The 24,732-nt window shown below is 34.7% G+C and overlaps 2 protein-coding genes across 2 annotated transcripts; both read right to left on the reverse strand.

Moving 5' to 3' along the window:
* Positions 1–5,122: 5,122 nt before the first annotated feature.
* LOC118480991 (lignin-forming anionic peroxidase-like) lies at positions 5,123–6,012 on the reverse strand. Its single transcript, XM_035976050.1, is given in 12 exon segments — positions 5,123–5,191; positions 5,193–5,240; positions 5,243–5,275; positions 5,277–5,404; positions 5,511–5,568; positions 5,570–5,689; positions 5,692–5,736; positions 5,739–5,813; positions 5,815–5,861; positions 5,864–5,876; positions 5,964–5,990; positions 5,992–6,012. Coding segments are annotated over 12 exon segments (684 nt in total).
* Positions 6,013–17,018: 11,006 nt separating this feature from the next.
* On the reverse strand, positions 17,019–22,928 carry LOC118480992 (lignin-forming anionic peroxidase-like). The gene is made up of 5 exons (XM_035976051.1): positions 22,694–22,928; positions 22,246–22,606; positions 21,751–22,137; positions 18,422–18,581; positions 17,019–17,394 (listed from the first exon to the last, which is right to left on the reverse strand). Exons 1-5 carry the CDS (start codon positions 22,910–22,912, stop codon positions 17,019–17,021), a joined length of 1,503 nt encoding a protein of 500 aa, XP_035831944.1. The 5' UTR covers positions 22,913–22,928.
* Between the last annotated feature and the right edge of the window lie 1,804 nt (positions 22,929–24,732).

The following is a 24,732-nucleotide window of genomic DNA, read 5'->3' on the forward strand; positions in this document are numbered from 1 at the left end:
CGTCGCTAGCGTTTCTTTTTTAATATGTAACTTCTGTTATTTTAAACTAGTCCCTCTGGTTTCTAAACTTTGTTAACCGGATATAACTTACAACTTAACTCAGTTAGGATGTTCCCTTTATAAAGTAACCAATAAACTAACCTAGTTAATTAAGACATATACTAACTTAATTAATGAACATTATATAATAAATACTAACTTAACTAGGTTTACTAACTTAGTTAGTTAACTTGCTTTTAATATATAGTTTCCATTAATTACAAAAACAACCCCCTTAACTTCTAACTTTATTTGACTAGCCAATCTAACTTCGTTAATGCTTCACTTATATAAATCCAACTGAACTAACGGAGTTGCTTTATAAAATTAACGTTTTAGTTCGGTTTTAATCCAACGCGATACATTACATTTAATTAATAATTAAAATATTAAAATTATATAATTACTAAAATTTCATTTCTTTTTATTAGATAAAAAAGGTCCGACTTTGCAATCCGGGTCGGATTTCGGAGATCCGTTTTTGACGGATGTTACAGTCTCCCCAACTTTTGGGAATTTCGTCCCGAAATTAGGAGAAAACTGCTCGTACAGGATGGAATGTAGGGTCTTCCATAGACATAAACGATATCGGTAGATTTAGTAATATCGTTAGGAACTCGAATCTTAAGATCAGATTGAGGCGGTAGCGTTCCTGATAAGGGTTGGATACCCAAATAGAGGAATCGTTTTTGATGCCAGTGATGTAGTAATGAAAAACGTTAAATGTATTGTATTAGGTAGCCGATTGTAGACTCTTTGACCATTACGAACTCGAAGCCCAAGATTGGCGTATCAAAGATGTATTGCAGCTAAAGAGAATATCATGTCCTAAAGATGACTTGTAACGCGAGAAAGTTTGCAACTGAGCTGTAAGGTATATATGTGATGCCCAACTGCAATCCGTGTCAGAACTTGGGATCTTGAAAAAAAATTTCTTATAAAATGCCACAATTTGAGTTGAATGAGTGAATTCATAGAATTTGAATCTCCAATCACGAAACCAAACAACTAACTAAAACTCTCTTGATTAGTTTAACGCTGGTTTTGAAAATTTGGCATAGACACTTATATATAGGAAATACCGACGGCGTGGTCCACCATGCCTCTATCAAATTTTCATCGACATCGTTATTCAAATCATTATTGACACACAAACACAACTTACATAGAACTTCTCTCAACCAATCTAACAAAGCTTTTGATAGTTTGATAAGAACACTTATATATAGGAAGTACCAGCAGCGTATCCACCATGTCCATATCAAATTTCATTGGATTCGTTAGCGGTTTTGATTGGTTCCATGCGACGACTCGACTCAACTTACTAATTACATTACCACAACCAAACCACAAACAACCATTGTATGAGTCTCCAACCCAAAAAGGGTGCGACTAAATAGTGGCAGTACCTACATCCATAGTTATGGGAGAAGGGTCGGTCTATGAAAAAGTGAGACGATACCCACGTCACCTATACTACTAGGAAGATAAGCCGTGATGATGTGAAACTGTAACAACATGAACTAGAAATAAAACAAATCATAAATGCATAACATAGCGATACATAAAAACGTTCGAGTAAAGGATGAAAATGACGACAAGTAGTAACGTCGAAAGCGTGACAACAGCACAAGCTATCAACGGTACTGATTAAGAGTTGGTAATTGTATCGATTGGCTTTAGTGCGAACGTTAAGGATACGAAGTGAGAGTAGCAGGTGAAGGTCGTTAATGAGGGAAAACTAAACGTGAAGTCGAATGGCGAAGGAGATGACGTAGCAACATTGATTTACACTCCCACCAGTCGGGCGATATTTGCGATTCAAACAAACGTAGAAGGGTCCTAAGATAAGTTAGGGAAATCATAACTTTGTTAACTTAACTCGCGTTCATTTCGTTGTGTTAACTATTTTTACACTTTAAGTGTAGCACATTGGTATTTTAAATTGTTCATGTACAAAAGCAACTTAATTGATTTTGAAAAATATCTTTGTTAAACTTTAGGGAAAACATTTTTTTGGCAAAAGTAGAACGTTTACAGTATATATTTATTACATATTATAATTATTTTATAAAACCAAATTTTGAGATTAGAAAAATTCTATCGTCACCCTATGCCCTAGACTTGAATTTGTCGAACTATAGGCACAGGTTACGAAAGTGATTAGTGACGTTCAAGTCGTAATGGAAAATTCGTTAAAATTTTTAAACGTTTTTACCAAAAATCACATTGTGAATTTCGGGAACCAACTAACGAATGCCAAAGTGCTGTACTTTGTGAATTTCGTTAAACGAATGCCAAAGTGTTGTCTAAACAAGACTATACTTTGTGAATTTCGTTAAGGTTCTGATCTCGTGACCATCGTTAGGTTTGATTTGGTATAACACTAATACGTATTCCACTCTGTTAAACTAAATGTTTAACTACCCGAAAACCTGCACTATACACTTACAATCAAAATAGATGCTCAATCATCAGAAGATTCAGAACTATAAAATAGATACTTAGGATCAAGATGCTTGTTTATTCAAGACTATATTCTAACAAGGTGAGTCATTCTCTTTTTATCAATAATGTTTTATAATACTCAAATTATTTTCAAAAGTTATAATTACAGGGATTAAGTCTTGGTTATCTTGAATCACAGGCAAGTGAGGTATTGTGCACATATCTAATCTCTCACGGTTAGGTTCACCAACCTAACAGTGATAATCATCACTACTTGGGTGAAAGGACCCAATAGTGGTATGACCATCGTTACCAACGTGTGACACGGCGCCAGATAAAAATAAGATAGTAGCCATTGTAATCGCTCTTATGCTGTAATTTATAACAATGTGTTGTTTTGTACAAAAATGAATGAACTCACCAGTATTTCCTGCTGACCAAACCTTTTTAAAACGCGTTTCAGGTAATTACAGTAGATTGGAATAAGAGTGATGATACGGCACCAAAAGGCTTAAAGAAGTGGCTTATTTTATCAGTTGAATTAAATTAAGCAAACCCGGTTTCATATATTCGGGTGTATCCCTTATTGAAGCTACCTTTGTAAAACATGGGTTTTATCCCGTCTATTTAATAAATAAAATCCGGTGTTTTCTAAACTCTGATATTTTTCCTAACTCACGGTCCTGATGAACATTTCCGCTGCAATGTTTTTAAAATAACCACCGGTACCACTTGACTGCTCGCGACTCCCATCCACGGTGTTGTCGGGGGTCGTGACACATAACTTTATATCTTTACTTATGTAATGCATGACTTTCAAATCATAAAAAAAGAAAGTTACGATTATTTACAAATGCCGAGACCTATATACAGTTTTGTATCTTTAACTTTACCTATAAAAATTAAAAGGTTTTTCTCTTTCATTAACCCACCATAGGTTTCCCCGTTAAGAAAAAAAGAAAGACATGTGCTTCTTCTCCAATTGGGAAGTTTCCTAGGGTAACCAATTTCATCCGAAGGATCTAAACATGTTCGATTTCAATCATTTCAGTAAATTTTTATCTTATTATACTTGTTTAATAAAGAACACACAAATTTATATCTTATATATATATCTTTTGAAGTAAGGCATTTTTCAAATTCGAATATGCTGATAACATGCGTTCTGGGCGGTATTGATTTTTTATATTTTTAATTAATTATTAATTAATATATAAACCTATGATTAAGCTTTATTTCACAATTTCTTTTTTTTTTCAATTTTTTTATTACTCAACCACCATATTTCACAATTTATATTTAGAAAACACACCTTCGTGAAGGTGAAACCACTCCGCACATATGGCTCCCGTTGCACTTCTTTTTTTTCTTTCTTTTTTTACATTTCATATTCACCATACCACATACTCCAACTTAGATGATACTCTTATTATGATTATTTCAAAAGGAACAATCAAAGAGATAGATTTAATCACAAGAAGCTATAAAAATGATTTAACACCTCCATCGACAACGACACTGCGTATTGTTGTTTATGCATTCCCCAAGAGCCATATTCCCCCTCAACTCCGTACAACCACCATCGCAAACGGCAGCATAACAATCAACCGCTGGAAAAATGTATTCGCATACCTTGAATGGTGGTGCGTCCACGTCATCACCTAACACATAACACTTATCAATTTATGTGATATTAAACATATATAAAAAGAAAAAGAATCAATTAGAATACAGTAAATCACATGTAACAATAGTCGTAGTTGCAAAAAAGAATCAATTAGAATATAGTAAATCACATGTAACAATAGTCGTAGTTGCAACGATCAGTAACAGAAAGATGCAGACAAGCTTCATTCTAGTATTGCTTTGTGGTTTCAGTAACTTTAATCACAACACAGATTCATTCACAACATTGTGCATTTATAAGTGTGTTGACAATCTTATGAATTAAGTGTCTATATCGGTTACCATATATCAATAATAAATAGTTAATTAATATATGTATTTAATTATAGTATTTTTAATTGTTCTTTTAGTTTCATACAATACAAAGTATTTAAAATCGACTGTATTAAAATATAGTATTTTTTAAAACGTTTTATACAACTAGAAGTTTTATACAACTAGAAGTTTTACCTTATAAAGATGAAGATTGCTTAGAGTTTCTTTAAAGAACTTTAAGTGAAGTTTGGGAGTGTGGTGTGTGTTTTGCTTCTTGTTTTTGGTTTTAAGGGGAGAGAGAGAGAGAGAGAGAGAGAGAGAGAGAGCCAAGGGGAGAGGACTATTGAAGTAACTACTATTAAATTATAATAGACAATGAAACCCACACTTCTTATTCATTGAAAAACAAATTTCTCTTTAACACGAAGCTAACAATACAAATAGTGTAATGGACTATTGAAGGTCCTTTTCTTTACAGTTGAAGATTAAAAAAATAAATAAAGGAATCAAGATATGATTACAAACAGTGTAATTTCCAAGTAATCGAACAAAGATTTAGATGACATTCTCAAAAATAACTAGGGAAGAGCACCACAAATTCTTGTATGACTCCTTCTTGACCTGTTAAAGGCCTGATTTTCACTCATCTTTACCCATTGCAAGCTGCCAAAATCCCGACTTGAACTTTGAAGGATTATTGTATATATTCTCTAACAATGCTGTCTGTTGATCCTCCGCTAAACAACACTTGATCAGACTCAAGAAAGACCCTTCTTTTGTATCAAGTTCTTGAAGTAATTATAATCAAAACGAAATTAGGTGTCACTAAATCGAGTGGTGCAAGATTTTCCGTTGCCGTCGTTGACAGGGCATCCACGTCTACGCGTGCTAGCAAATCCTGCATCAATATCTGATCCGTTGTTGTATATCCTATCACGGAATAAGAAGCATTGCGCTTGTCCAATAGTATGAGCTCCTGCATTAACCACATCTTCAATATTAGCTCAACACTTTGTTATAATTTATACAATAAAATATATATTAATCGATGTATAATTAAACTACATAAAGTAAATTAGTACCTGATAATGCAACCATGTCCCGGGCACTAAGCCCGTTAATCACCGAAGTGGAAATAAGTGAGTCTAGCGATGCTTTGAAAACTAGGAAGAGCACCGGATTCTGCTAGAAGAAGGCTAGCCGAGGTTGAGTCTCTTCTTCCGAGCTTCACAGACCATGATGGACCACCACCATTTTCTGAGGGCAATCACGGGCAGCCACGGTTAGTACATCCGCACATGATAACACACTCCAGGACAGAGTTTTTCAACCTCAGATTTTGCTGCCTCTATCACTTCATAACCTCTTACCGAACCCTTATTAGGGCAACGCATTCTTTTCACTTATGATTGAAGGACCGTCGTCTAGCAGATAGACGCGTCACAACCCTGATTAAATGATACATAACTCGTTTACAATTATCCTTTTACATCTGGAAGCTACGGTGGTCATATATATTATGGTTAAAATAGTACCTGAACAAAGCAGTCATGGAAGTGGAGACCGAAGGATCGAAGCTGCCATTGCGACGCTCACGAGATATGGCTGTTCGGATGGGATGTCCTGATTGTACGTAGTGGGCAATTGGGGACATGAAGCGTCATAGAATGTAGAAGATAAACTGTGCGTGCACATGGTGTATTGTTTTGTAACAAACAAAGAAAATTAGTAAAGGAAGAAGATAGCTGTAATAATATCTTCTGGGGAAGCCATTTGAAAAAAAATGTTAATGAATGAGAAGTTGAAAAGATGGAATGCAAATAAAAGGCGCATGAAGGAGGCTCTATATAGTGTTTTAATCGAGGTAAACCGCGTGGTGAAGATGTCTTTGTTGATCAACAGTTTGTATGATTGGCTGACTCTTTGTCCTCTTGCTCGTTCATGCATCGAAAGCTCTCAGCAAATATGTTAAAATTTTGACATTCTTACCAAGTCAATAAAGTTATCTTTCCTATATTTCAAATATTAAACTAACACATACATCCACTACCCTTCTTTTGTCGCCAAGCCGACTATACAAAAAAAAGAGTGTCATGGTGCAAATCACTTTTAAAATGTTATTGATAATTATCTGTTAGGTGACGATGTTTATAAATATAGGGTGATTAAATATATTTATTTCACAGGCTTTATTAGTGTTTTTTCTCGCAACTTTATAAACAAAATAATTGGGCTGACAATATCCGTGAAGAAAAAACAAGGTTCTTATGAAAAAAGAGATAATGACGTGTAGAGAAAATATGTTCAATTATAAGATTATGAAACACTGATAAAAGAATCACAAGAAAGTATAAAAAAGAGAATGTTATATAATCTAAAAACACCAAAAAATGAATTATAGCACATCTGAAATGATCTCCTCTCTCATAGAAGGGCATGATTGTATAAATTTTTAATATTGAATATGTTAAGTGTAGTTTGATAACCAGTTAATCCTTCTTCTTCGGGTCATATGAAAGAGACAAAGAAACTTGAATCAATATGAGTATATATATGTAATGAATCCTAATTAATCAATGTAGTTGGTTGTTTGTGTGAATGTAAAAATTAAGATATTATTGTAACATTATTATTGTATGAATAAGACCATTAACACGGGTTTTTTACTTGTTTCGAATACTTAGGTGGGTTCTAGGTGTGGAAGGAGTAATGTTGTAGTAATCGCTAGTAGCTAGTCGAGTGGTGGAGGTGGTGACTAGCGATTAATATAGAATTAGTCGGAATATTGTGATTAATCAGGTTTAATTGTGATTAATCAGGATTTAATTTGTGTTTAATCGGCGATTAATTGGGATTAATTGTGTATAAATCGGCGATTAATCGGGATTAATCGACGCCCTACTCGGAATTTTAACAACCATGGGAGAGAGGGAGGTGAAGAGAAAGAAAGAGTGTTGTGTTTTTTGTAAATCCTAAGGGTGTCCGGGGCGTATTCGGGGAGGTGATTCGGTGAGGGGTTTCCCCGATCGGGAACACCGCGCGCCAATCACCGCGGGGTCCCGATTCGGGGTGGGTTTGGGTGTGGGTTTCACCGATTGAAAGAAGGAGAGATGGTGGGGCCAATCAACTTTCCAACCAATCAATTGTTTTGTTTTTTTTTTTTTTTTTTTGAATAAAAAAACAAGGGTAGTTAAGAGGGGAGTGGCGCCATCAAATTGGGGTGTTAGGGGAGTTTAAGAGGGGAGTTGACGTGGCACACGGGGATTGGTTTGGCGTAAGAGAAGGGACTCACCTATTAGGTGAGCACCGCCCTTCACCCTAATAGGGAGTGGACCAACAATGTGAGTAGGGGAGGATAGAAAGAGAAAGGGAAGAGTAGACAACAAAAGGGGGAATGGTGCTAAGATGGCGATGTCCAAAAAGTTTCTTTCTGATTATAATTGCATGGGTGTATTCTTTATATATTAATATTTGAAACATAAATACATATCTAATGTTCTTAAAAGAAATTCTTAGCTAGTCTAACATGATTTTAGCTAAACTAAGGTGTAAAACGGTCATGTTTTCAAATAATTATAATTTAGATATTAAAAAACATGGATGTGATTTGTAGACTAGACTCAAATGCCAGCTAGTAGTGTTTTAATACAAAAAAGTAATCCATCTATCTATAAAAATATATAAAATCATTCTCTTTAGTTGATTATTATAGACTACGCCAAGCAGGCAGGTATATATGAATGTCGTCCCTCTGACCAATGGACATAAATCAAACCACAAAATTGTGTTGTTTTTTTAATGAAATATTCGCATGCGTGTCTATATATGTGATGGCTTTTAAATATTTATAGACCGACATATATGTATGAATATGAATCATTGAACAAGAATTAAAAAAATATTTTAAATGTTACTGGATGATGTGCTAATAGATTCTTTTATCCTAGGAGAAGAAATGTCAAAGACTAATGATGAAGCTAAGCCAGAATGTGAAAAAAAATTTATTTTTATTTTTAGTGAGTAATTCATTTGAGTTCTTGTTGTTTTGATTGTTTTAAGGGGAGGGGTGGTAATTACTCATCACTTACTCATTCACTCACATATCGCATCAAGTTCCGCCATATCATCAACCATTATTCCATCACTAACAACCTTTTTTTTAGTGGCAATGTCCATCACTCACAAACACCCAATAATAAAACCCTCACACCCCTCACATCCATCCATTTATCACACGTGAAAAAATTCAAGGAAATTAATCATCACCCTGTTGAGTTGAATTATGATGGTGGCGGTGGTATATTTGTTTGTTCCACGCGTTATAAGAAACCAGTCACTTAAACTGCCCTAGTGAATTTCCTATGGTTTATAGGGCCATAGGAAAACAAACCATAAAAATAAACAAAAATTCTAACAAAATAAAATAAATCCCTAACAAATCAATAAAAATAAACAAAAATTTCAACTTTAACCCAAACAATTGAGCAAAACCTAAATAAACATTCATATAAACTGCTAACCACCATGAACCCCTAAACAAAAACAAACCATAAATCCCCCAAGAGCTCATCTCTACGTACCTTGTAATCACTTGTCTTTTGTTGTTGAACACTTCTCTGTCTTTATCTTGAATTCATTCTTCATTAAAGTCACATAAAACATTATATTATAGTTGTAAGAAAACTTCAAGTTAACCACTATCACCACTAATGTAAAATGATGAACTTTAAATATTAAATTCATTAAAAATTTCTATTTCTTAATATCATATATCATATATTAAATGTAGGTCCCTAAATCGGAGGATCGATTTTCACTACCGAATCCTTGTTTATAACAAACAAAGTTAAGTGTGCGGAATCCACTTAACTTAGCCAACCAAATAGAACAAGATAAACACAAGGTTAACCAAGAAACACAATCGTTTGATTAACTGGATGAGATATGCAAACTGATACAAACACAGTTCTTACAAGCACAAAGGGTAAACTCTCATCTCTGGCAGGTGGGCTGTTAAGCTTGACGAATCAGGACATGGGCCGACGAAACACAAGTAAGCCCAGTAACAAGCCAACAGTCAACGAATCACATTTGATTCGTTGACTGCCTTTTGACGAACACAATCAAAGTCAAACACTCTGTTTCGTCAACATTCATTTGACGAAACTGATGTGTTTCTCGCCAAAGCCTGCAAATGCTAATCTGTTTGCTGTAAACAGACAGCAAACAGACAAGGCACAAACATCATAAATATAAAATGCCAGAAATACCCTTAGATGCAACATGCATTGTTTTACGATAATTACATACAACGAGAGACAAAACACGTCGGACACAAGCGGATAGGAGGATATCCGACTTGGTCGACTGCGAATACAGACTCGATAAATAAATAAAGACCGTACAAAATACGACATTAACATACAAAGACTAGTGACAGACACAAAAAGTGCATCAACAAACTCCCCCTTGTCTGTTACTCGTCTCGGTCTTCATCTTGTTCTTCAAAGGTGACGCTCGGACCAGGAACTACCGAATGTATTCCCCGGTAGTAGCAGTAGCATGCAATACGTTGAAACTTCAACGCCTGGCGAGCATCATTGTCTTCATAAAAGATGTCGTGCCTGTACAACCTCGCGATGTCGGACGCAGACATATTCACCAGCCACATCGGATCCAATATTCTGAAGTTCCTGTCATCGTTGAAAACAATCACTGCCTCATGCGTATCTGAATCGTAGCACCATAATCGCATGTCTCCAAGAAAATCCTGCTGCATCGGCATTAACGGAATCTTTTCAACCACTTTTTCCGGCTCGTACACTAGCCTGTACCTGCCGTATTGTTTCCGGATCAAGTGTGAACCTGATCTGCTGATGTTGTACATTCATGATGATTTGCAGAAAACGAGGGTACATCCAGTACTTGCTTCCGATGGTCCGGTTCTTTCCCGTTCTTGTCAGATTCTCCTTCATGTTCTCAAATATGAACCTTGAAATACTAAACGGTTTGTTTAGTACTAAGGCCACAAAGAGACCCATGAGTTCGTTGCTAGCCATGTCGTAACCGGCCCGTTTGTTGCTCAAGCATTGATAAGAACATGCAAAAGAAACTTGTATCTTAGCGGCGGATCACCCTTGTTAATTTGCATACTGAAGATATCACCGGTACACTTCATCCGTAACAAACAGCCTCTGATGCACATGATCGGGACAGAAATGGGTGCGTCCGGACTATCCTGTAACTGAAGAACTTCATTGAGAATATCCGGTGACACAATCACATCCACATTCTCTACCCGGCCACTGATAACTTCCTTGCCATCCACTTCACCAACATTCGCCGAATTCCAGAATGCTTTGATCAGAGACTTATATACAGGCGTTGAGAATGTAACAGCGTAGTTGATACGTGATTCCCGGATCCATCTTGTAATATCTTTCAGCTCAGTAAGTTTCTCCTCTGGATCCAAATATGCAACCTGGTTGTGGCGTTTTTCAGACATGATTTCCTCATCCGTCTTATTTTCTTTCTTTGTTGCCGGCTTTCGTTTACCTTCTTTAGGTGCCATCTGCAAGTTTAAAACGTCCACAATAAGTAATAATCACTTACATATACATATGGACATGTATGGATACAAGTTCATGTATCCATTTGACAGAAAGGCTGTCAAACCATGTCCACTGTGAACAGACTGCAAAACTGTAAAGTTACTAAGGCATGGTTGGCGAAACAGACATCGTTTGACGAAACACAGAGAATGGTTTGACGAAACAAGTCTGACTGTTGACCAGATCTGTTTTGTTGACCCATTCTGATTCGTCAAAAGATCCTTTGACGAAACAGAATTGCTGCTTGACGAAACAGAATTGGTTGTTGACCAGTTCTGATTCGTTGACCAATTTGATTCGCCGCCAACAAGCCTTTGACGAAACAGAAGACTATTGTGATTCGTCAACGAATCTGATTCGTTGACTATCTGATTCGTCAACAATGTGATTCGCCGACTGTCTGTTTCCCCAAATCTGATTCGCCGACATTCAGATTCGCCGGAGTTAGAAATTTAGGTTGTGTTCGCCGACAGGGGTTTAATCAAAGTGCAGTTTACTAAAACCTACTAAGGGTTAACTGTTTATCCCAAACCGAGTACATATCGTGCCCAAAACAGATAGGGGTTTGATTTGCGGTTTAAAAACCCATTCAAGATGATAAACCCACTACAAACCTTAATCCCCTGTTTTGCTATACAAACCCACACTCGAATCAGAAGCAAAAACAAACATTCACGCACTTAGATTTAACAGTTACAAGTTACACATATAAATTATAACAAGATAAATGTCAAAACATCTAAAAGCACAAGAAAAATCCGGTCACAGAGGGTCTCCGAAGGTTTTCCGATGAAATCCGACGGTGCCAAACACTAAAACATGAAATAAACAACATTGCACTTTGATTTTTGCAAGATTCTCATGAAAAATCGGATGATTTGTGAGAAAAATGGGGTAACCGAAAGTATGGGTTTTGTGTGTTTGGAGAGAAGGTGAACAGTTGCACTTGAGAGGTTTGAAAAAAATAACCAACTTCTCTGACATAAAGGACTTTGTACACCGACCCACCTTTTTGGCGAAACTGAGATTTGACGAATCAGGTAACGGGCTTTGACGAAACAGAAGATGGTGAATTGGGCCTGTGAAGATAGCCCATGGCGAAACAGGCTTGGGCTCCTGTTTCGTCAAAGTCTTCGACGAGACAGATCTGTTTCGTTAACATGAAACATATTGACCTAAGGCTGACTTTGACCAGTTCTGTTTCGATACAGCAGTGTGATTCGTCAACCTACAATTTGATTCGTCAACTTTTGTTCCAAAATCACCAAGGCATGAAACTTTTTGCATACTGCACACAGGGTTTTAGTAATTTTCCATTTTGACATTGTTTGAGTTTTCAAAAACAAGAACGATTTATGAAGTCGGTTTCAGGCTTCCGGTCATAAACACCAAGCAACACTTTGGCATAATCAAAAACAAACTTAACCACTACATTACATATAATTCCTAAAATGCTGAAAACTAAACTAAATGCAATTGAAAATGACAAGATAAACACTGTACAGATGCAACTTTTGCGAGTTTCAAGGATAAGGAATCATACCAGCTTACGGTCTTAGTCAACATGATTTGATTTCTGTTTAAAGTTCTTGATAAGTATACTACCTCGATTATCGATATTGTTGTCCACATAAACTCATGCTTATCAAACGTAATCACACTTAGGAGATACGTTTTACGGTAAGAATTATACTTACAAGTCGATGTGAATCCACCTCACGACACATTCCCGTATCAAGGTAATGCACGAGATCATCTTACCGGTGAGTATACCGATTATCATCTGTTTGACCGTATAAGATGTGAGATACTCACTTATTTTGATTTGAAAACAAGCCCTATGTGATAGAATCACTTATTGATGAGGAACTTGATTTTCGATGCATGAGGGCACAGGAGCAAGTCCGTGAACAGGTCAGTACTTTCGTACAGCAGAGAGACGAACTTAACTCTCGGATGGATGTGATATTTTATCACTTATTTGTTTGGACATGTGATTGTTTATCACTTATTGAGGTCGGATGCAATATGTACACGTATGTATGGTATCATGGAAGATCTAGACTTGCGTCCCCGTTATTTTTCGGTAAAAGATACAACCATGATACCTAGATGATAAGCAGCATAAAGACCGAATATCTCCGAACCTCGGCAATCTATCAAAAGAAATTTCGGTACCAAGACCATATGCCAATGAATGGTTCCCACCTGACTTGAAGTCTGTTAGGTTTGTATCATCCTGCACATTTTAGTTTGATTGTGAGCCTACCGATACATCGTTAGAAGAGATACTTATCATTTGTTTAACGATTTTAACCATGTTGACCGACCACACCAGTGAATATCATCACCTTCCATTTTCCAAGAAACTCATTTTTGGGTTTTCTATTTTTTTTTTGATTTTTGAATTTTTCTAAATTAAAAGACAGAAACATAAAAACATCTTTTTTGGATTTTGAGATTTTCTAATGTTTTTGTATTTTCTTGAAATTTTCTCCCCCTAAAATGCTAAAAGATTACAAAAGGAAAATCTTTTTGTATTTTTCGAGTTTTGAAAGAAAATATTTACAAAAACGATTAGCCAAAGTAGTTTGCTCTGATACCACTTGTAGGTCCCTAAATCAGAGGATCGATTTTCACTACCGAATCCTTGTTTATAACAAACAAACAAAGTTAAGTGTGCGGAATCCACTTAACTTAGCCAACCAAACATAGAACAAGATAAACACAAGGTTAACCAAAGAAACACAATCGTTTGATTAACTGGATGAGATATGCAAACTGATACAAACACAGTTCTTACAAGCACAAAGGGTAAACTCTCATCTCTGAGGAAACTGTGAACATTCTGTGCCTTATATAGCAGGTGGGCTGTTAAGCTTGACGAATCAGGACATGGGCTGACGAAACACAAGTAAGCCCAGTAACAAGCCCAACAGTCAACGAATCACATTTGATTCGTTGACTGCCTTTGACGAAACACAATCAAAGTCAAACACTCTGTTTCGTCAACATTCATTTGACGAAACTGATGTGTTTCGCCAAAGCCTGCAAATGCTAATTTGTTTGCTGTAAACAGACAGCAAACAGACAAGGCACAAACATCATAAATATAAATGCCAGAAATACCCTTAGATGCAACATGCATTGTTTTACGATAATTACATACAACGAGAGACAAAACACGTCGGACACAAGCGGATAGGAGGATATCCGACTTGGTCGACTACGAATACAGACTCGATAAATAAATAAAGACCGTACAAAATACGACATTACATACAAGACTAGTGACAGACACAAAAAGTGCATCAACATTAAATTTATAAGTGTCACGCTGGTTATGTAAAATGGTGCTTGGGTTTAGTATGATTGTAGCCATGGAAAACCACGTTTGGCTCTGTTGTTGACTTCAACCCAATATTCAATACATCAAAAATCAAATTTATACCTTAAAACAAAAACAAAGTTTAACCAACCAACAATCTCTCTCTCTCTCTCTCTCTCTCTCTCTCTCTCTTTCTGAGATTTTTCGGAACTTCAAAAGACAAATTGAATATCAATTCATCAGGATTCATGTGTCGATACTGATATGAAGAAGACGCACCTATTTTCTTCCTTGGTTGATTGTAGAACAAACTACTTTCGAATTCATGTACGAAACAAATCTGTTCATCATAACAAAACATGGGTTTAATGTATATACATATTTATGTATATACCAATTTTGGTGCAGATGGGTAACCAAATGGCCGGTGGTTATTGTGGTGGTGGTGGTAAGGGTTATATAGGGCGTGAAACGGTGGCAGGCGGTAGGGTAAACGGTGGTCAGAGGAGACGCGTCGGTTTGATTATCAAGAATTGTGATTAAGTCACGAGGGTGGTTGAATTTTTGTGTCGGTTCCATAATGGTTTGTATACCAATGGTGTGCCTAAAGAGTGTGTTTTTGTTGTAGAGCTGCGATTTGTGACGGGGTGTGAGTTTCTTTTCTGGTTTTTAACCAAGGACAATACCGGTGTGTAGTTGTTCCAATACGTCAATCGTCACTTCTGTCACTTCTGTCTATTTCGTATGTAATATTTTCGTTTTTACTTTTAGCAAAGGGAACATATATGTTAAAAGGGAATGTCGATTAGGTTGTACTTAAGGGTATGACGATTAGGTTGTACTTAAGGTGGGGCTTTGCACTGTAATTTATTTAATAGGGTATTTTAACAATATTGAATGTTAGTTTTTGTGTAGATGTATAATTATATTATGTGTACAGTGGGCAGTTGTTTAAAAAGGAAGGGATGTGCCTTATTTAAATATTACATGAAAGGGTGTGAGAATGGGGAGCCATTTAATATATATATATATATATTATATATATATATATATATATATATATAGTGGAGGTTCAAATGAGAAGAATTTTTTTGTAAGAAGAAAAAAGAAGAAGTTTCCAACCAATAAGAATGCTTCATTTTACTTCATTTAATATTTGTAGTTAATTTTAATATAAGGGTATATTGGTAAACTTACATAAATCATTAATTTGTATTCTTCCCCTTTAATAACTAGCTAAATTAAATTTGTAACTCATTTTCAAAATATATACTTTTTTCAAATTATAAAAAACAACTTAATTTAAAGTGTATAATAAATTACTAGTTGTGTAGGGTAAATTACGAGTTGTGTAGGATATATTTCGAGGTGTGTAGGGATAATTTCGACTCTGTAAGATAAAATTCTATAATGTGAGGGTATATGTAGGAAAATTTTGATATGTGTAGGTTTTGTAGATTATAAATATGTTAATTAATGATTAGTTGACTAATTAATTAAAGAGAGAAAAATTAATGATATGAGTTATAAATGAAATAGCATTTTACTAATATGCCCTTTCTTCTTTTTCTTCTCACACTAAATTTGTTCTCAAATGAACCTTCCCATATATATATATATATATATATATATATATATTATATATATATATATATATATATATATATATATACGAATGGATGTGTTGTATTATGTGTGATTGAGTGAAAGGATGTGTGTTGCTTTTTTATATATAGGTAATGAAGAGACACATCACAGTTGTTTTTTATGTATAAAATGGGGTGTGAATAAAATGAATTAAAGGGTGGGACTTTTAAATAAATGGGACATAACCCAAATTGCTAATTGTATAAGAGTATAATACATCAATTGTAAGGTGTGGTGTGATGATGAGATTCTTTGGGGTAGATAAGGTGATGTTTTAAGGTACACTCATGTAAGTGATTGCATGAGGCTAATGTCCATGTGTTTAGGGTTCACTTGGGATGTTATCCCTAACTAACCAATGCTGTAGATCCTTTAAAATATGAATTTTGTGTTTAGTTTGTGTATTTATACATCATATATACATAGTTTATACATAAAAATGGTATCTTGTGGTATTTTTATTATGTATAAACACTAATTTATCAATTCTTTATTTTAACATCAATATACTAATTTTTTTCCATGCCATATCATATTGTTTATAAAAACACATATTTTTATCGTTCATAAAAATTTTATATTCCATAGATAATAGTTGGATTTGCTAAATTCGACGCGTTCTTCAATTTAGGGTTTGTAATTTTGTAATTTACACGTTATCGTTGTTAGTTTTTCAGACCGTTTGTTGATAGTTTTAACTTGAGTTAGCATTAATGTGTTCACTGGTGATAGTATCTCTACGTGACATACTGTAATCATGCCTAGTCATGCATATGTAATGCATTGTAAGACCTAGTTAACGCTAAATTAAGGTTCTATTTGTTTTTCAGAGGTTAAAACGCCTGCAGTCTGCAGACATCTGTAGCAGAAGAGAAGAGGTGGACAAACCTCTGCAGTCTGTATAAAGAAGACCGTTTGTTATTTTAACTTCTGCAGACTGCTGAATAACAATGAACATCTAGACTAATAAGCATTTCATAAAAATGAACATCTAGAAATCAAACCTATGAAGGCTGAGTGTGAAGGAAGGATGCCGGCTGTGAAGGGTGGCAGTAGCGGGAGGAAGACGGTGGAAGGGGTGGCGACAGTAGGTGGTTGGCAGAGGTGAAGGGGTGCGCTGGTAGGAGGGTTGGCGGAGGTGAAGGGTTGGTGGCTGTGAAGTGGTGACAGAGGTGAAGGGGTGGCGGTTGTGAAAGGTTGTCAGCGGTAGGAGGGGTGGCGGTAGTAGGGGTGGCGGTAGTAGGGGTGGCAATGGTGGAGGGGTTGACAATGGGGAGGGGAGGCGGAAGTAGGAGGAGAGGGGTGGAGGAGATGAGACTAGGGTTTCTTGTTATGTTTGGATTTGAGGGCAAGAAGAGGTTAGAAGAGGTCATCCCACATCTGCACCAAAAAGAGGAAGCGCATAGCTTTTTAATGAAATTTCTTCGAGAAAACAAACAATCTGCAGACCCAAACGTCTGCGCGTGGTTTGTGCAGCGCGGACATAAGAGGACAAGGAGAGCTTTTCAGAAAAAACAAACACCCCTAAGTTTATGTGAACCACTTATATTGATACATGTAATTAAAGCTGTACGTATGCTAACATGGCCAAAAGAGGGTTGTCACATACTCTCCATATGAAAGAAATTTCGTCCTCGAAACTTAGACAATGATATGCTTAGAATTCAAGTTAGAAGTTCATCTACAACGGAAGTGTTAAAGCACATAACTTTATATCTTTACTTATGCAATGCATGACTTTCAAATCATAAACAAAAGAAAGTTACGATTATTTACAAATGCCGAGACCTATATACACTTTTGTATCTTTAACTTTACCTATAAAAATTAAAAGGTTTTTCTCTTTTTGATTAACCTACCATAGGTTTCCCCGTTAAGAAAAAAAGAAAGACATGTGCTTCTTCTTCAATTGGGTAGTTTCCTAGGGTAACCAATTTCATCCGAAGGATCTAAACATGTTCGATTTCAATCATTTCAGTAAATTTTTATCTTATTATACTTGTTTAATAAAGAACACATAAATTTTTATCTTATTATATAATCTTTTGAACTAAGGCATTTTTCAAATTCGAATACGCTGATAACATGCGTTCTGGGTGGTGTGGATTTTCTTTTATATTTTTTAATTATTAATTAATATATAAACCTATGATTAAGCTTTATTTCACAATTTCTTTTTTTCAATTTTTTTAATTACTCACCCACATATTTCACAATTCATATTTAGACAACACGCCTTCGTGAAGGTGAAACCACTCTGCACACATATGGCTCCCGATGCACTTCTTTTTTTTTCTTTCTACATTTCACATTCACCGTAACACATACTCCAACTTAGATGATACTTCAAAAGGAACAATCAAGGAGATAGATTTAATCACAAGAAGCTATAAAAAAGATTTAACACCTCCATCGACAACGACACTGCGTATTATTGTTTATGCATTCTCCAAGAGCCATATTCCCCCTCAACTCCGTACAACCACCATCGCAAACGGCGGCATAACAATCAACCGCTGGAAAAATGTATTCGCATACCTTGAATGGTGGTGCGTCCACGTCATCACCTAACACATAACACTTATCAATTTATGTGATACTAAACATATATAAAAAGAAAAAGAATCAATTAGAATATAGTAAATCACATGTAATAGTAGTCGTAGTTGCAACGATTAGTAACAGAAAGATGCAGACAAACTTCATTCTAGTATTGCTTTGTGGTTTCAATAACTTTAATCAGAACACAGATTCATTCATAACATTGTGCATTTATAAGTGTGTTGACAATCTTATGAATTAAGTGCCTATATCGGTTACCATATATCAATAATAAATAGTTAATTAATATATGTATTTAAGTATATTATTTTTAATTGTTCTTTTAGTTTCATACAGCACAAAGTATTTAAAATCTATTGTATTAAAATATAGTATTTTTAAAACTTTTTATACCAATTAATATATTTATTATCCATACCGACACTCAATTATACGTGCATGCACCGACATGGCCAAATTGAACTTTCTAAGTAAATAACTACGGAATGCCTTGATAGAGTGGAATTTAGGACATTGCACTAAGTTTTGTCCATCATATGTTTTAAGATGTATAAACACTAGACTTTGACATGCTTAAATTCTAGTTACAAGTTCATATACAACGGAAATGTTAAAGCACATTACTTTATATCTTTACCGACAATCAGTTATATAATGCATGACTTTTAAATCATAAATAAAAGAGTTACGATTATTTACAAATGACCAAACCTATATACACGTTTGTATCTTTAACTTTAATAATAAACTAAGTTCATTTATCTCATTTGAATAGTTAATCATAACCTAAGTTCGTTTTATGTCATTTGAATGGTTAATCATAACCTGCATTCGTTTTATGTCATTTGAATCGTTAATCATAAACTGAGTTCATTTCAAGTCATTTGAATATTTAATGAAAAACTAAGTTCGTTTCAGGTCATTTGAATAGTTAATAACAAACTAAGCATGTTTTCTCCCCCGAAGTATAAAAACAAGTAAAAAAGGGACCATGAACTCATAGTATTCATCTTCCTGCTTCTACCCGAAGACGTCGGCTAAGGGTGCGTGCACTACCCGTTTTCTACAAAGCGAGAGGCAGTAATAAGACCTCATACCTAATTAGAATGACAAATGACTAGGAATTCTACCATAAACTAAGGGGTTGTTTGGTAGCCTCTTAATGATCATTCAGATGCTATATTTGATGGTTTAAAACCCCTGAATGAATAAGAGGTAACCCCAAGCTATATTTTGATGGTTTAAAACCCCTGGATGAATAAGAGGTAACCCCAAGTCTGAATGGTTAAGATGTAACCTCTGAATGGTAATTCATCACATGTCACATTCTTCTATCTTCTCATTGGTAAAATTCTTAATGGTTCCATTAAGAGGTAGTCTCTTAATGACCATTCAGAGGCTACCAAACAGCCCCTAAGTGTATATAGTGTTGATGAGGTTAATAGTTGGTTCGTTTGTAAAAACAAAATTTACAAAACAAAACTGTTAAACATTTATTCTCAAAGCTTGGGTTTTGATTATGTTTTATACTTTCAAATTTCTTAGTATTCATGTCATCAAAAACTTTACGACAATTCAGTCTTGGGATGTGGATAAATGTTGTGTAAAGTGTGACAAGTTTTAGGGCTTGTCGTTACTGTTTATTAAACTTTTCACTGTTTTTTGGGCAAAATGACTCCAAACTTTTGGATTCTTTTCAAAACTGTTTTGGAACATAAAAATACACCATTTCGAACTTAAAAATTGTAGGGGTGTATTTCTATAATTTATAGATGTTGGTTTGGAAATAAATGTTGTGTTAAATACACGTAAAAACCCTAAAATTACTAGAAGTACTTCAAATGCCCAATAATTCAAAACCAATTTCCCAAAAATAACGTTGACTCTATATATTTCGAGAAAATATTAGGATTAATATTTTTCATGTTTTTGTTGAGAAAATATAAATAAAAGTCTTTAAAATGTAGTTAAAAACCATTATTTAAAACATAGCTCCCCTACTTTGTTTCACTTAATTTCGTATTATGAGCTTATTATAAATAATAAAATTACTGTAAACATTTGGTATTTTTTTGGGTAGTCTTAGTATTTTATTTTGCTTTACTGGTTATTTATGCTCTGAAATTATTAAAAATACATAGACACCTCAGAAAAAATCTGCATTTTGGTCAACAACCTTCTTGTGATGTCACAAGTCTAATGTAGAATGTTTAGGATTCTTTGAAAACTCGTAGATAGGGTTTCCACCCTTATGGCTTTCTTTTCGGTATTGATTTTTGTTTCTTTATTTCCAAGAGGTGTTTAACCAATTTTCCTCATAAAACCACTATATCAAACTTGTTTAAGTACAAGTTAAGTGGATTCATTAAAAAAAGATGAATCTAGGCTTTTTGAACACATCTTGTAGCCTGTTTTGTACACTTTTTGTTCATTCAGTTTGTTCAACCACTTTCTAAAGTTTATTTTCAGAAAATTTTACATGTTTATAACCCTAACAACTTAATGGCGATGTTGGTTTAAGAATCTTTCAAAAATAATTGATATTTTACCAGATGTGATGTAGAATACTTGTTTGTTTTAGTGTGTTGAATGTTTTTCCATGTTTGTGGGTGAATAATTGAGAAACATCCTCACATATGTGCATGTATTATAGATAATTCTTCTATGACAACATCTTCGTGGCAACCAAAACAACAAGTTCATCAAATAAAACAATAACATTGGTTTCTTTACATAAAAGTGTTCGCCAAGTATATTTTCTTGAAAGTTTTGAAGCATACCTAAGTTCTTTCATGACTTGGAAGTTTGTGGATGTTTTAAAACTAGAAGTTTTACCTTATAAAGATGAAGATTGCTTAGAGTTTCTTTAAAGAACTTTAAGTGAAGTTTGGGAGTGTGGTGTGTGTTTTGCTTCTTGTTTTTGGTTTTAAGGGGAACAAAGAGAGAGAGAGAGAGAGAGAGAGAGAGAGAGCAAACAATACAAAAAGTGTCTTATTCATTGAACAACAAATTTCTCTTAACACGATGCAAACAATACAAAAGTGTAATGGACTATTGAAGGTCTTTTTCTTTACAGTTGAAAATTAAAAAAGAAAATAAAGGAATCAAGATATGATTACAAACAGTGTAATTTCCAAGTAATCGAAAAAAGATTTAGATGACATTCAAAATAACTAGGAAGAGCACCACAAATTCTTCGTATGACTCCTTCTTGACCTGTTAAAGTCCTGATTTCACTCATCTTCACCATTGCAGCTGCAAAATCCGACTTGAACTTTGAAGGATTATTGCTATATTCTCTAACAATGCTGTCTGTTGATCCTCCGCTAAACAACACTTGATCAGACTCAAGAAGACCCTTCTTTTGTATCAAGTTCTTGAAGTAAGTATAATCAAACGAATTAGGTGTCACTAAATCGAGTGGTGCAAGATTTCCGTTGCCGTCGTTGACAGGGCATCCACGTCTACGCGTGCTAGCAAATCCTGCATCAATATCTGATCCGTTGTTGTATATCCTATCACGGAATAAGAAGCATTGCGCTTGTCCAATAGTATGAGCTCCTGCATTAACCACATCTTCAATATTAGCTCACACTTTGTTATAATTTATACAATAAAATATATATTAATCGATGAATTAATTAAGCTACATATACGGCAAATAAGCACCTGATAATGCAACCATGTCCCGGGCACTAAGCCCGTTATCATCAAAGGTGGAAATAAGTGAGTCTAGCGATGCTTTGAAACTAGGAAGAGCACCGGATTCTGCTAGAAGAAGGCTAGCCGAGGTTGAGTCTCTTCTTCCGAGCTTCACAGACCATGATGGACCACCAACCATTTCTGAGGCATCACGGGCAGCCACGGTTAGTACATCCGCACATGATACAACTCCAGGACAGAGTTTTTCAACCTCAGATTTTGCTGCCTCTATCACTTCATAACCTCTTACCGAACCCTTATTAGGCAACGCATTCTTTTCACTTATGATTGAAGGACTGTCGTCTAGCAAGATAGACGCGTCACAACCCTGCATTAAATGATACATAACTCGTTACAAATTATCCTTTTACATCTGGAAGCTACGGTGGTCATATATATATGGTTAAAATAGTACCTGAACAAAGCAGTCATGGAAGTGGAGACGAAGGATCGAAGCTGCCATGCGACGCTCACGAGATATGGCTGTTCGGATGGATGTCCTGATTGTACGTAGTGCATTGGGACATGAAGCGTCATAGAATGTAGAAGATAACTGTGCGTCACATGGTGTATTGTTTGTAACACAAAGAATTAGTAAGAAGAAGATAGCTGTAATAATATTTGGGGAAGCCATTTGGAAAAAAATGTTAATGATGAGAAGTTGAAAGATGGAATGCAAATAAAAGGGCATGAAGGAGGCTTATATAGTGTTTAATCGAGGTAAACCGCGCGGTGAAGATGTCTTTGTTTGATCAACAGTTGTCTGATGGGCTGACTTTGTCCTCTTGCTCGTTCATGCATCGAAGCTCAGCAAAAAGGCTATTTGACATTCTCACCAAGTCAATAAAGTTACTCCTATATTGAAATATTAAACTAACACATGCATCCACTACAGCACTACTTTTCTTTTGTCCCAAGCTGACTACATATATAAAAGAGTTTACTAGCTTATAAATAACATTATAAATGTTATTACTAGTTATAAGTTATATTATGACATGTTTATAAATATAGCGATCTAATATATTTATTTCACATGCTTGCTAGCTTTAATATGATTTTATCGCAACTCATGATAATATCAAACACCAAAAAATGAATTTAAAGACATCTGAAATGATATTTTTTCATATAGGGCATGGTTGGTTGAATTCTTAATATTGAATTGTTAGATTTAGTTTGATAATGAGTGAATCTTCTTCTTTAGGTCATATGAAATAGACAAACTCGAATAATTATAATAGACGATTTGTTTTCTAATCATATGAGTGACTTGGTTTATGATACTTAATGGTCCTAATTATAATCATGTAGTTGGTGTGTCCTGTAGAAGTAAAATTAGGAATATTATTCATTATAATCAATCCTAATGGAGGTTTTTTTTTTCCTGAATCATGTGTTGTGTATTTGTAAATCTTAATGCCAGCGGACGAACTATGTGAGAGGAGGAAGAAAAAAGAGAAAGGAAAGAACAGACGACAAAAGGGCGAGAAGTCTTGTTGTGACGGTTTCCAAGCAGTTTCTCGGAAGTAGATACTTTAATTGTAACTTCTCTAACAAAAATACATATATGATGACTAAAAGAAATTATTAGCTTCTCTAACATCCTTTTAGCTCCTATAATGTAAAACAATTTTATATAATTATAATCTAGATATTAAAAACACCGATGTGATAGTCAATGTTTAAAATGACTATATTAATCAAATGCCAGCTAGTAGTGTTTTAAAAACAAAAAGCAATCCATATATATATATATATATATATATATATATATATATATATATATATATATATATATAATAAGATCATTCTCTTTACTTGTGTTTTATAGACGACGTGGCAAATATATATTAGTGTCGACCGAGTCAGCCACAAAATTGTGTTTTATTATGAAGATGTTCGCATGTGTGTCTATATATGTGGAGCCTTTTAAAATTTATAGGTCGATACATGTATGGATATGAATTTGACTAATATATATTTTTTTATAATAAATAGTATGTATTGGATGTGTTAATAACTTTTGTTTATCCTCGGAGAAGAAAATGTCAAGACATGACATGAAATGTAAATACAAGGCTACTAACCCTGTAAATATATGAGGCTACTAAGCCTGAAATTGTGAAAAGCAAATTGATACAATTTAAAAAAAAAACAATACATACTTGTAGTATTTATACTTATGGTATTGTACCCTTCGCATATTGGCTTTCTTTGACAATTTGTTGTTTACATTTTGTTTTAGTGACTATACAAGTTTTTATATGTTGCATGTGCTTTCAGGTGTGAAGTTGTCTCCCTTTTAGTATTTTTTGTTTACTTCACTTTCTGCATGCTAGAATTCTCTCTTCGTAGGTATATTCGATTCCGTTTTGTTTGCTGATGTAAATTTCTCGGAAATTGTCGTCGCCATTTTACTTTCTTTCACTTTCTTTCTTGTTGTCATACTTT

Source organism: Helianthus annuus, chromosome 8, assembly GCF_002127325.2.
Source record: "Helianthus annuus cultivar XRQ/B chromosome 8, HanXRQr2.0-SUNRISE, whole genome shotgun sequence".
Classification (NCBI taxonomy): domain Eukaryota; kingdom Viridiplantae; phylum Streptophyta; class Magnoliopsida; order Asterales; family Asteraceae; genus Helianthus; species Helianthus annuus.

Excerpts from the sequence above, each read along its gene's own strand:
- LOC118480992 (XM_035976051.1), bottom strand. The coding sequence starts at position 22,912 with ATGGCTTCCCCAAATATTATTACAGCTATCTTCTTCTTACTAATTCTT. Across the intron at positions 22,607-22,693 it reads TCCATGACTGCTTTGTTCAG|GGTTGTGACGCGTCTATCTT; the intron begins GTACTATTTTAA and ends CATTTAATGCAG. Across the intron at positions 22,138-22,245 it reads GGACATGGTTGCATTATCAG|GAGCTCATACTATTGGACAA; the intron begins GTGCTTATTTGC and ends TGGTTAATGCAG.